The sequence below is a fragment of the Saimiri boliviensis genome, chromosome 2, assembly GCF_048565385.1.
Source record: "Saimiri boliviensis isolate mSaiBol1 chromosome 2, mSaiBol1.pri, whole genome shotgun sequence".
Taxonomy (NCBI): Eukaryota; Metazoa; Chordata; class Mammalia; order Primates; family Cebidae; genus Saimiri; species Saimiri boliviensis.
In genome coordinates this window covers 145,641,776-145,655,735 of record NC_133450.1, presented here as the reverse complement: position 1 = coordinate 145,655,735, position 13,960 = coordinate 145,641,776, and the positions used below count along the sequence as shown (strand labels likewise).

General features: G+C 34.5%; 1 protein-coding gene across 4 annotated transcripts in view; it reads left to right on the top strand.

Annotated features, from left to right (window-relative positions):
* The window catches only part of VPS13A (vacuolar protein sorting 13 homolog A), a 235,381-nt gene that overhangs the window by 148,837 nt on the left and 72,584 nt on the right, over positions 1-13,960 (top strand). For all 4 annotated transcript variants that reach the window (XM_010341278.3, XM_074394628.1, XM_003920858.4 and 1 more), the window contains 6 exons: positions 1,089-1,371; positions 3,611-4,006; positions 4,269-4,373; positions 4,498-4,644; positions 8,092-8,220; positions 8,819-8,952. In XM_010341278.3, coding sequence (XP_010339580.2) covers positions 1,089-1,371; positions 3,611-4,006; positions 4,269-4,373; positions 4,498-4,644; positions 8,092-8,220; positions 8,819-8,952 — 1,194 coding nt within the window. The remainder of the gene's footprint in view (positions 1-1,088; positions 1,372-3,610; positions 4,007-4,268; positions 4,374-4,497; positions 4,645-8,091; positions 8,221-8,818; positions 8,953-13,960) is intronic.

Here is a 13,960-nt window from a genome sequence, read left to right as displayed (position 1 = left end):
CCATTTGACCCAGCAATCCCATTACTGGGTATATACCCAAAGGATTATAAATCGTACTACTATAAAGACACATGCACATGTATGTTTACTGTGGCACTGTTCACAGTAGCAAAGACATGGAACCAACCCAAATGCCCATCAATGATGGACTGGATGAAAATGTGGCACATATACATCTGGAATACTGTGCAGCCATTAAAAAGGATGAGTTCATCTTCTTTTCAGGGACATAGATAAAGGTGGAAACCATCATCCTCCGCAAACTAACACAGGAATAGAAAGCCAAACATGACATGTTCTCACTTATAAGTGGGAGTTGAACAATGAGAACACACGGACACAGGGAGGGGAACATCACACACTCAGGCCTGTCAGCAGGTGGGGTACTACAGGAGGGATAGCATTAGGAAAAATACGATGACGGGTTGATGTGTACAGCAAACCACCATGGTACGTGTATACCTATGTAACCTGCATGTGCTGCACATGTGTCTCAGAACTTAAAGTATAATAATTTTTTAGAAACCCACTAAAGCAGAAAAAAATAATAAAATATCATACTGATATAAAAAAACTTCTGCATCTATGGCACACATTTCAATAAAGTTAAATATGTATTGAAAACTTTCATTTGATTAATGTTGGAAAGCTGGTGATTATTTTTTCAATAGAAATTTTTTTAGTTCTTGAATTCAATCATGGCAGTTATTTCCTTTGAGGCCCACATATCCAGAAAAGCCAAATTCTTTCAGTTACATGTACAAGTCACAGATGATTCTGTGTGGTTTGCTTCACATATATGACTGATACAACTTACATATTTATATACGATACCATTTATTTTATAAGTGTACTTTTGAGATAGTAAGTTTGTAAGAAAAATATTCTCCTCTTAAAAGTCAACTTGATTAGCTTCCAGAAAGTTAAGATGATATCTATTTATCTTATATCTAAAAAGTATATGAAAATATAAAAATGTATTACAGTATTATGAGAGGAGGTAAGTTTGTTATTCTACAGCTGTAATTATATAGTTTAATACGTTTTCCTTTAAAGCATTTTAAAGTATATCATTTAATCTTACGCAGATCATTCCTTTTTCTGAAGCCAGAAGATGAGGACTATCAAATGTGTGAAGGAATTGACTTTGAAGAGATTATAAAAAATGATGGTGCTCTTCTAAAGAAGAAATGTAGATCTAAAAACCCTTCTAAGAAATCATTTCTCATTAATATTGTTCCAGAAAAAGATAATTTAACATCTCTGTCAGTGTATTCAGAAGATGGTTGGGATTTACCGTACATAATGCATTTGTGGCCACCTATCCTACTCCGAAATCTTCTTCCTTACAAAATTGCTTATTACATAGAGGTATTGTGGGATTGTTTTAGTACCTTCCTGTTTTTGATTTTCTAGTTTCAGTTTTTTAAAATTATGAACAATAAAAACTACTTTAAAGATCTAACAAATTAGAATACTAGTTATGAATAGCTAATAAAGATATTCTTTTGCAACAAGTATGAGAATTATTACTGATACAGCATTCAAAAACTAGACTTCAGTGACAAAAAGGCCTGCTACATCATATTCTTTTAGTGCTGATTTTCTTAAAAGATTGTTTGCTTTGTAGAGTTGATTTTTTTCTTACATACTCTTTGTTTTAACAGATTGTCTGGTTTCTTCCTGTTATAATGTAGGAATCTGTACATCTTAAGATTTTTTTGTAAATATTTCATTTGCGATGCTTATCAAGTGGAAGAAAGTAGTTCTTCATTGTCATCTATTATGAATTTATTTCACTTTGAGAATTACCATTTGCTTGCCTAAAAAGAAATTTTAGACCAGGTTTCTCTCTGTTGCTCCAATTGGAGTTCACTGATGCAGTCATAGCTCACTGTAGCCTCAAACTTCTAGGTTCAAGTGATGTCCCACCTCAGCCCCCTGAGTAGCTGAGACTACAGGTGCATGCCATGCCTGGACAATTTTTTTTTTAATTTTTAATTTTGTAGGGACAGGGACTCACTATGGCTTGTTTCCAACTTTTGGGCCCAAGCAATCCTCCTGCTTTAGCCTCCCGAAGTGTTGGGATTACAGGCGTGAGCCAATGCACCCAGCTGTTTAGTCTCTTTTGAAGGAAAAAGTTAGTCATTTATGGTTTTAAATGTGTTTTTCCATATTGAGTAACAAATTATCATAGTAGTTAAGAATTTGTACTTTGCTAGCCAGGCGCGGTGGCTCAAACCTGTAATCCCAGCACTTTGGAAGGCCGAGGCGGGTGGATCACGAGGTCAAGAGATTGAGACCATCCTGGTCAACATGGTGAAACCCCGTCTCTACTAAAAATACAAAAAATTAGCTGGGCACTGTGGCGCGTGCCTGTAATCCCAGCTACTCAAGAGGCTGAGGCAGGAGAATTGCCTGAACCCAGGAGGCGGAGGTTGCGGTGAGCCGAGATCGCGCCATTGCACTCCAGCCTGGGTAACAAGAGCGAAACTCCGTCTCAAAAAAAAAAAAAAAAAAAAAAAAGAATTTGTACTTTCCTGTCAGATAGATTTGAAATTGCATCCTAGCTGTGTCACTTGCTAGCTGTATCTTCTTAAGCAGGCTTTGTTGCTTTTCTAAATTTTTTGTTGTAGTCTATAAAACAAGAATAATAATAAAACTTGCAAGGTTAAGACATGGGGAAAATCAAATTAGATGGTGTATGTAAAGGATTTGGTACAGTGTCTGACAGACACAGGGTTCCCATTTATTTATCACTCCAGCACTGCCACCACTGTTGTTATTTTGTGGGATATTATTAACTTATAAAGAATTAAGAACTTATTATTTTTGATTTAATTAATTTAAAATCATGAGATGAGATTCCTGCAATAATAGGAAGAGACCAGGATAGAGATGCTGGTGAGATATTCAGATGTACTGTCAATTTATGTTTCTGTTCTTTTGAAACTTTTTCTTGGATGCTTTTAGTGATCACTTTCTGTCTGCCAGTTACCAAAGGATATGATCAGTTTTTAGAAAGACAGTTTAGCCGTGGTATGGGCAAGGGATTAGAGGAGACAAGAGCAGTTAGGATGCTCTTAAACTGAGAAGTCAAGTAGTGACATGAACTAAAGATAATACAGGGAAATGAGCAGTTTGGAGAAATACATAGTAATATAAACAGTGATTGCAAATGGGTGATTAGGGATTATGGAGGTGGTAGGGATTCCTTATTTTGGATTACCATCAGTTTTTGCTCACATTTTACATTATTTTGTTGTTTTCAAAACAAAAATCATTGGTTAAGATTGTCTTTTTGTTGTTTTTCCAGTTGTGTTTTATGTTTATAATTTCCAGTAGAGTTTCACATTATGTTATTTAACCTAATCTTCACAGTTTCTCCTTTGAATTAAGTCATTTAGACCATTGTATAGATACAGTAACTCAAATTTCAGATTAAATACCATATAGAGGTTTACACAGTTGACAAAGTTAGACCTTGAATGTAAGTCTTCTGACTTGTTCTGATGGGTACTTCAAAAGCATTTTGTGCAGCATTTGGAATAAATAAATAGAATTTTGGGGCATATCATTCTGTAACATTTTAATTTTTTTTTTATTACAGGGAATTGAAAATTCAGTTTTTACTCTAAGTGAAGGACATTCAGCCCAGATTTGTACTGTACAGTTGGATAAAGCGAGGCTACATTTAAAATTACTTGACTATCTTAATCACGATTGGAAAAGTGAATATCATATAAAGCCTAATCTACAAGACATTAGTTTCATCAATTTTACCTGTGTTACAGAAATGGAAAAGACTGATTTAGATATTGCTGTCCATATGACTTATAATACCGGTCAGACAGTTGTGGCATTTCATAGTCCTTATTGGATGGTCAATAAAACTGGTCGAATGTTACAGTACAAAGCAGACGGAATTCATCGAAAGCATCCACCTGATTATAAAAAGCCAGTTCTCTTTTCTTTTCAGCCAAATCACTTTTTTAATAACAATAAGGTATGTAATGTTTATCCTGTTTTCCCCTTGTCTTTACTTGTCATTTTTTAGTTGTTAAAGGTCTGAGGAATAAATATTATGAAACTTAGATAGAGATAACATTTGTTAAATATTTGAGGCTAAAATTAGAATTTAATATTTGGAAAGGTTTAGTACATTAACAATATAGTATTTTGTTTATGCTAAAAAGTAAATTACCAGTTTAAGCAGGAATTTTTGAAGGTACCTAAATTGTAATATATTTGGAATATTTTTTTCCTAGGTTCAACTTATGGTAACTGATAGTGAGTTGTCCGATCAGTTTTCAATTGATACTGTTGGTAGTCATGGAGCTGTTAAATGTAAAGGCCTGAAAATGGAATATCAAGTGAGTTCATTCTGTGCTTATCAAGAAACTTTAATTTTAAATGTTTCTATTAACTACTTACTTAAATTTTATAAGGATGTTAGGATGCATTACAGTTTTTGAACTGTTAATTTTTTTTTCTTAGGTTGGTGTCACCATAGACCTCAGCAGTTTTAACATTACTAGAATTGTGACATTTACCCCTTTTTATATAATTAAAAACAAAAGCAAATATCGTATATCAGTGGCCGAAGAGGGAAGTGGTAAATGGCTCTCTCTTGATTTGGAGCAGGTGGGTAGATGAATTTATACCACTTTGGATGTATACCTCTTTGGATTCTATTTTCTCCTCGAAGTTAGATACCTAAAGTCACCATGTAATGTTTTAACTCTCCCCTTACCTGAGTTTTGTTTCAGTTTCATGAATCTTTATTGAATATTTTTGCCCAGCTCTAGAGAGATGGCAAGGTTTAATTTTTAATAATTATATAACTAGGAATGCCTAGCTTGTTAAGGGAGGTAGAAATTTAGCAGTTACTAACTGCTTTGGTTAATGTAGCAGCCAAAGACTAGATAAGGTATAAATGCATCAAAGAGAAGGAAATTATTTATTCTCCCCAGGAAGCTATTAGGAATGCCTTCAGAGAGTAGGTTAAGCCAGACTCCTCTTTAAGTTATTTGAAGGCAGTAGTAACTCAGAAGTGAAATTTTGATTCTGTGCCATCATTAAACCTTTGAAGCAGGGTTTTCTGAATGACTGACTGAGATTGATGGAATATTTTATTTTTGAAGAACTTTTATATTAAACATTAGGATTAGAGAAGTGTTTGCTCTTTCTAGTCATTATTCCTTTTTGCATATAAAACCATCCTTGTGGGATTATTCTGGAAGTATATTCTTTAGAATTTCATTTAGGGCTGGTTTCGAAGATAAATGCCATCAGTGTATCTGTAAAAATCTGTGGCTGCCTTCACAGTCTTTCTTTTATTTGTCTTTGATATTCTGCAGTCATGCTGCTATATGTCTATATATGGTTAACTTTTTGTTTATTCTGCTTGAAATCCTTTACTCCTAGATCTGTGGATTAATATATTTCGTGCTTTCTGTAAAATTTGCTACTATTGTCTCTTTGAATGTTGTCTCTCTTCCATTCTTCTACTTTTTCCATCTAAGCCTTTAAATCAGACATGTTAGACATTCATATTATATCCTCCATGTCTCTTAATAGCTCTTTTATATTTTCCAACTCTCTTTGCTTCATTCTGGGTAAGTTCTACATATACATCTTTCAATTTTTTTTCACTTTTGCTGTGTCTGAACTACTATTTAAGTCTTCAACTTAGTAATTGAATAATTACGGTTCTTATTTACAGAAATTTCATCTTTTTTCAAGTCTGTTCATTCTTTCAACAAATATTGTGTATTTTTAATGTAACTTGCAGTGTACTAGTTAACAAAGCCACAAGTTCCCATCTTTATGTAGTTTACATTTCAGTGTGTGTGGGGGGGAACATTAAATTAATAATACCATAATCAATTTATATATAGTATGTTTCAAAGTGACAAGTCCAATGTGGGAAAGTCTAAGGTAGGATAAGGGGCATTAAGAGTTTAAGAGCCAGCGGTGGGCTATAATTTTATGTAAGGTGGTTAGGATGGGACTCATTGAAGTCATATTTGAACAGTGACTTAGAGAAAATGAGAAAGTTAGCAAATGTCAAGAGCTCAGCTGAGGAGAGAGCTGAGCTGCCACATGTCAGAGTAGTTGATTAAGACAAGCCACAATGAAAGTATCAGTCAAACCTTTAATCACTTACTGTGATAGTAAAGATTGAGCATCCTTAATCTGAAAATATGAAATCAAACATGCTCCAAAATTCAAAATATTCCAAAATCCAGAGCTTTTCAAATGCCAGTGTGATGCCACAAATCAAAAATTTCACACCTGACACTATTTTTTTCACTTTCTTAACTGTATGTCTTTTTTTTTTTAACCTTTAATTACTTATATATGAATACGGGTAAGAAAATGGTTGCTTATTGGTAACAAATTGAGAGTCAGGAATGGTTGTGATGTCACACAACCACAGATTGTCAACATGGGTGGCTGAGATAGTGACACATTTGCTTTTTGCTGGTCCAGTACAAACTTTGTTTCATGCACAAAATTATTTAAATATTATATAAAATTACTTTTGGGCGATGTGTATAAGTTGTATGTGAAACACAAATGAATTTCATGTTTAGACTTAAGTATTATCCCAAAGATATCTCATTATAAATATGCAAATATTCCAAAATCCAAAAGAAGTCCAGAATCTGAAACACTTCTGGTACCAAGCATTTCAAATAGGGGATACTCAATCTGTGTAAGCGGGAGGCTAAATCAGAGAAAGCATCAATTACCACCTATTCTGAAATGGCACTGGGCAAGTATCAGGTGGATCAGCACAGACATGGGAATTGTCTCACTGTCTAGGGAACTTTGAACAAGGTATCCCGCAGTTTTATGGATCTGGGGGATAGAATAGGGCAAAGGGGAGGAGCTAGGAATGGAAATGTATTGAGCATTGAAAGTGGACAAGTGTCTTCACTTTTTGTGAAGTGAGCGTACCCTTGTTTTAAAGTGATCATCTGTGTCCCAGTTTTCAGCTCTGATTCCCCGTTTTCCTCTGATAAAGAGGTTATGCAGGGGCTTTCGAAGGAAGGCCTCTGCCAAAAGGCTGTCATAAAGAGCCTCCAAATGAAGTGCCTGGGCTAGTAAAGCAGGCACAGGTAAAAGCTTTGGGGCAGGGTTGCCTGAATCTATAAGACTGCAGTGCCCTGGCTGTGCATAAAGTCAGGTTATATTCCTAACCGTGTCTTATATCTAGTTCCATTAATTGCCTTTTATGGTTGAATAAAACTGTCTTTAACAAGACACTTAGCTCTAACAACCAGGTTCTGCGACATTGTCCTCACGTCATGTGGTGATGATGAGGTATCACAAATGAGCAGTCTCTGAAATACATGAAGGCATCAGTCTTGTCAGGGCCTAAGATGGAGTTGACTTAATAGTTGATAGACAAGGCTGGTTCTTCATTCTTGTTCTTTTAGCTCTGTTTCCAGATTCTTTTGTCCATTCTTCTTTCTGGTCCCTTGACTGTCTCCTTTTTAGTTTGGTTTCCAAATTATTCATGTTCAAGTTATTTCTTAAAATGCTGAGCTGCTCTCCTACTCTGAACTTTGAATACTGCTTTTACTTTTTTACCTTTAATTGATGACCAGATGCTAGATTTAATACATGTTCTGACTTGTTATTTTTATGTACTTTGACTTCTGCTTAATTACCAAATAATATCCATAACCTGATTTTGATTTTTAGTAACTGAATATACTCTTATTTTAAACCTGATCATCTGTGTCCCAGTTCTCAGCTCAGGTTTCTTGCTGATTTTTTTGACCCTTCTCTGTAAGATCATGACCACATTAAAGTCTCTTTTCTTGTCAGTAGTTCACTTATCATAGCTCTTCAGATTTGCTGTTCACTGCTTCTTGAATGCACGGTGTTGACAAGTGACAGTCCGTCTTCAAGTTGAAAGTTTATAACTGTTTAGCTAAGCAACCCAATAATAGAGCAGTGTTGAAAGAGTTTTTTGTTTTTTTTTTTTAAGTCTTCTCTGATGGGTATATTAAGATGACTTATGTATTTATGGTGAAATCTGTTCATTTTTATAAATATATATAATGTATATTTTAGTGTATCCCTTTTTGGCCTGAGGATGCTGCTAGTAAACTTCTTATTCAAGTTGAAAAGAGTAAAGATCCTCCCAAAAGGATATATTTTAACAAGCAAGAAAATTGTATTTTATTGCGTCTGGATAATGAGGTAAGGTTTGTTTTGTTTTTTTGTTTTGTTTTGTTTTTTGCATATGTCATTAGAAAAGCTAAAATATACCAACTAGTATTTTGTTTATTTTTTGTATCAAATAATTACTCTGTCGATTTTTCCCTTTTCCCCAAAAATGAACAAACATTTCTTTTTGTAAAAGGAAACGGAGATCTAAGATAATTTAATTGTTATGTAAAAAGTTAGTTGGAATGCCCAGAATACTAGACTATACCACATCTGGAATGTCACCTATCTGTAATACAATAATTGAGATTATAGATTCCCAAAAATGCAGTATAAAATTTTGAATTTTTTAAATCATCTCAGAAATTATCAAGATAATTTAATTGTTATATAAAAAGTTAGTTGCCATGGCTGAAATACTAGAATATACCACATCTGGAATGTCACCTATCTGTAATATAATAATTGAAATTATAGATTCCGGGAAGTGCAGTACAAAATTCTGAATTGCTTTTTCAATCATCCCCAAAATTAAATTATCAAGTTAAGAATGGTCTGTTAATAAATGATATTAGTTAATATTCTTGGGGAAATGATCACATTAAAAATGTTTTCTTTTTCTTTCTTCTAGCTTGGAGGTATTATAGCAGAAGTGAATTTGGCTGAGCATTCTACGGTTATTACATTTTTAGATTATCATGATGGAGCAGCCACATTCCTCTTAATAAATCACACCAAGAATGAACTTATTCAATACCATCAAAGGTAAGATTATCACAAATACAGTGACTCGATGGTATAAGTCTAGATGATGAGACATGGTTTTTATGATAACTTCTTAAGAATATAAACACTGATAATGACATTGTAGCTACAAAAATCAATGTTCCATTTAAAAAAGTGTTCTGAAGTATGTAGTGGTAAAACTGACTTGATGTCTACAATTTATTTTGAAATGCTTCAGAGAAAGAAAAATGGAAGAGCTGAAGCAAGTGTGGTAAAAGCTTGTTCATTGTTGACTCTGATTAGCAGTCTGTCAGAGTTTGTTATGGGTCTCTGAATTTTGTCTATTTTTGAATTTTTTTATATGTTTAATATAGTGTAAATATGTAAAATTTCAGATTTTTTTTTCTAACAATAGGTACTCTCTTATTGACGTGTCGGGGGAAAGGACTCCTTCCTTAAAGGCTATAACAGAATCTTCATGGTTTAGGATTACTCTTAAACATCATTCATTTTAATTTGCTGTTATATCTTCCTAGAGCTACTACCATTTATGCAACTTTCTGATCCTCTACTTAGTAGCTCCAGGCTATCTTGAATTTATTTTGTTTGCTTTCTTTCTTTGTTTTCACCTGTTACTTTTCAACAAGCACTTATTTTTCATTGCATGTACACTTTCCTTCCACCGCTAACTGTACAACTTCTAATCATTGATTAAAATCAAGCAGATGTTGAGTAAGGACCAGAGGGCTGGACTAGCAAGTACCTAAAACTCGTTTTGGGTATCATTCTCTCATCTATTTAAGATGTTAAGAAAGGGGAATGCCTGTTTTTTAAATTATCCATATTTTAAAAATAATAAATGTTTCTAAACATGTGTGTGCAAGTGTCTTTTTTATATAATGACTTCTGTTACTTTGGGTAGATAACCAGTACTGGGATTGCTAGATCCAATAGTACTTCTACTTTTAGTTCTTTAAGGAATCTCCATCATGTTTTTTATAGTGGTTGTATTAGTTTACATTCCCACCAGCAGTCTAAAAGTGTTCCCTTTCCACCGCATCCATGTCAACATCTACTATTTTTTTATGTAAATTGTGATAAATTGTGATTATTCTTATAGGAGTAAGGTGGTATCTCATTGTGATTTTAATTTGCATTTCCTTCATAAGTAAGTGATGTTGAGCATTTTTTTCCTATGTTTATTGGCCATTTGTATATCTTCTTTTAAGAATTATCTATTCATGTCCTTAGCTCACTTTTTGATGGGATTGTTTTTGTTTTTGTTTTTCTTGCTGATTTGTTTGAGATCCTTATAGATTCTTGGTATTAGTCTTTTGTTGGATGCATAGTTTTCTAATGTTTTCTCCCACTCTATGGGTTGTCTGTTTACTCTGCTGATTATTTCTTTTGCTGTGCAGAAGCTTTTTAGTTTAATTAGGTCCCATCTATTTATTTTTGTTTTGTTGCTTTTGAGTTCTTGGTCATGAAGTCTTTGCCAAAGCCAATGTCTAGAAAAGTTTTTTCAATGTTATCTTTTAGAATGTTTATGGTTTCAGGTCTTACATTTATGGTTTCAGGTCTTACATTTAAGTCTTTGATGCATCTTGAGTTGATTTTTGTATAAGATGAGAGATAAGAATCCAATTTCATTTTTCTGCATGTGACTTGCCCACGATCCCAGCACCATTTGAATAGGAGATAGTCAAGATACCAGAAAGAAGACTGGACAGAAGAATCTGGAAACAAAAGAGCTTAAAGAACAAGAATGAAGAACCAGCCTTGTCTGTAAACTATTAAGTCAGCTCTGTCTCAGGCCCTGACCAGACTGGTCCCTTCACTAGAATAGGTTGTCCTTTCCCTAGTTTGTGTATTTGTTTGTTTTCTTGAGGATAATTGGCTGAAAGCATTTGACTTTATTTCTGGTTTCTCTGTTCTGCTCCATTGGTCTACATGCCTTTTTTTGTACTAGTACCATGTTGTTTTGGTGACTATAACAGTGTAGTATAGTTTGAAGTTGGATAATATAATGCCTCCAGGTTTGTTCTTTTTTCTTAGTATTACTTGGCTCTGGGGGCTCCTTTTATGTTTCCATATGAATTTTAGGACTTTTTTTCTAGTTCTGTGAAGAATGATGATGGTATTTTGATGGGAATTGCGTTGAATCTGTAGACTGCTTATGGCAATATGGTCGTTTTCACAATATTGAGTCTACTCATCCATGAACATGAGATGTGATTTCATTTGTTTGTTAAATTTTAAATTTTTAATTAATATATCCTTCTTATCTAATCTCCCCTGTCATCATCCTACTTTAGTATCCCTCCATTTCTTATCTGTTTGAGTAGATTTCTGTTTTGTTTGAGTGTTGTGTTGTGTTGTGTTGTGTTGTGTTTTGTTTTGAGAAAGCCTTGGTCTGTCGCCCAGATTGAAGTGCAGTGGCGTGATCCAGGTTTACTGCAACCTCTACCTTCTGGGCTCAAGTGATTCTCATGCCTCAGCCTCCCAGGAAGCTGGGTTTACAGGTGTGTGCAACTATGCCCAGCTGTATTTGAGTAGATTTTTGATGTGTCTCTCTATATCTAGTCTTATCTCTAGTAAATCTTACATTTTCCACTAGAACGAGTTTTCTAAAATGAGAAATATAGTAATATCTTTCTTGTTTAAAGTTTTTTCTTTTTTTACCTGTTTCTTTAAAAATATACTTCTAGGCTGCATTTCTAAACATTTATCTTTCTGTGGCCTAAATCTTACCCTATACAAACTGAAGTCTTTGTTTCCTGAATGCTCTGGGTTTTTCCATGTGTTTTTACCTGAATCGATGTTCCTTTCAGCTAGATAAATGCCATTCTGTGATTATTGAAAAATCAAGCAACAACAGATGATGGCAAGGCAATGGAGAAATAGGAACACTTTTAAACTGTTGCTGAAAATGTAAATTAGTTCAACCATTGTGGAAGACAGTGTGGTGATTCCTAAAAGACCTAGAGCCAGAAATACTACTTGACCCAGCAGTCCCATTACTGGTTATGTACTCAAAGGAATAGAAATCATTCTCTTATAGAGACAGATGCTTGCACATGTTCACTGCAGCACTATTCACAATAACCAAGATGTGGAATCAACCCAAATGCCCATCAGTGATAGACAGGATAAAGAAAATGGGGTACACATACACCATGGATACTATGCAGCCATAAAAAGGAACGAGATCATCTCCTTTGCAGAGAAATGGACGGAGCTGGAAGCAATTATTCTCAGTAACAGGAACACAAGTTCCCACTTATAAGTGGGAGCTGAACAATGAGAACACGTGGACACGGAGGGTAGCGACACACACCGGAGCCTGTTGGGGGCACAGCAGGAGGGAGAGCATTAGGAAAATTAGCTAATGCATGTGGAGTTAATACCTAGGTATGATGGGTTGATGGGTGCAGCAAATCACCATGGAATACACTTACCTATGTAACAAGCCTGAGGTCCTGCACATGTATCCCAGAACTTAAAAAAAAAAAAATGCCATTCTATGTGATCACTTCCCATGCCATCTTAATCTATGTACCTGAGTTTTTTATAGCACCTTTGCATATATAGATTATAGCATTTGTCACATTGTGTTAGTTTCTTGTGAGTTTGAGACATGTATACACAGATAGTTACCAATCTGAGGACTATGGTTAGTTTCCCTTTTCTTGGAATTTTCATTGCCTGTCCCTGGTAGTCCAATACATTTTTGCGTAAGGAATTTTCTGCAATGAATTAAATAGATTAAAATTTATATGAATTAAAACCATTTTAAAATATTTTTAAACCAAATTTATTTGCTAATCAACACATTTACATTTGACTTTTTTTCATGGAAAAATGAAAACTGTGAGTTTGTGGTCTTCTCCACATTTCCTTCTCTTGACTTTTTAAAAAATATGGATGTTATTTCCTTCATATAAAAGTAATAGTTGTTAAATTACTGTTTTAAAAAATTTTATAGAAAAAATGTGAAAGAGGACTATAGTCTCTGTAATCCAAACACTCAACATTTTGGTGCATTGCTTTTCCTTTCCTGCCTCCTTTTTCTTCTCTCTCCCTCCCTTTCTTCCTTCCTTATGTATCTCTCATATTTGGTAGCTATTGTGAGCATATAAATTTGCTTCAAAGCACAATTTTTTTTTCTTTCTAACTTTAATTATAGGTTCAGGGGATACATGTGCAGGTTAGTTACATGGGTAAATTGTGTGTCACAGCGGTTTGGTGTAGAGGTTGTTTAATTACCCAGGTAAAAGCATGGTGCCCAATAGGTTGTTTTTCGATTCTCCCTCCTTTTACCCTCCACCCTCAAGTAGGCTCCAGATGTCTGTTCTCTTCTTTGTGTCCATGCAAAGCATGATTTTTACTGAATACACTTAGGTGCGCCACAATTAAATAATCCTTAATTGTTCAGAATTTTTATTTCCAATTTTATAATGGTAGAATCAGTTTATCTTTTATTGTTGTTGTTGTTGTTGTTGTTGTTTTGAGATGGAGTTTTGGTCTGTTGCCCAGGCTGGAGTGCGGTGGCATGATCTTGGCCCACTATAACCACTGCGGTGACGTGATCTTGACTCACTACAACCACTGCCTCCCAGGTTCAAGTGATGCTACTGCCTCAGCCTCCTGAACAGCTGGGATTACAGGTGCATGCCACCCACGCCCAGCTAATTTTTGTATTTATAGTAGCGACGGAGTTTGACCATGTTGGCCAGGCTGGTATTAAACTCCTGAACTCAGGTGATCCACCTGCCTCGACTTCCCAAAGTGCTGGGATTACAGGCATGAGCCACCATATCCAGTCCAGATGATCTTCTAATAAGGATCTTTAACCCATTTATAATCATTTTAAGAACTAATTTATGCTTTCTTACCATATTTTTTGAGGTATATTTTCTTTGAATAATTTTTTTGAAAATACATATCCTCTTTCACTTATAGATAATTGCTTTTTTATTATTGAAAGTTTTGATACATTTTAAATCAATTTTAAGATTGAAACAGTATCTGCTAACTTACCCATAAA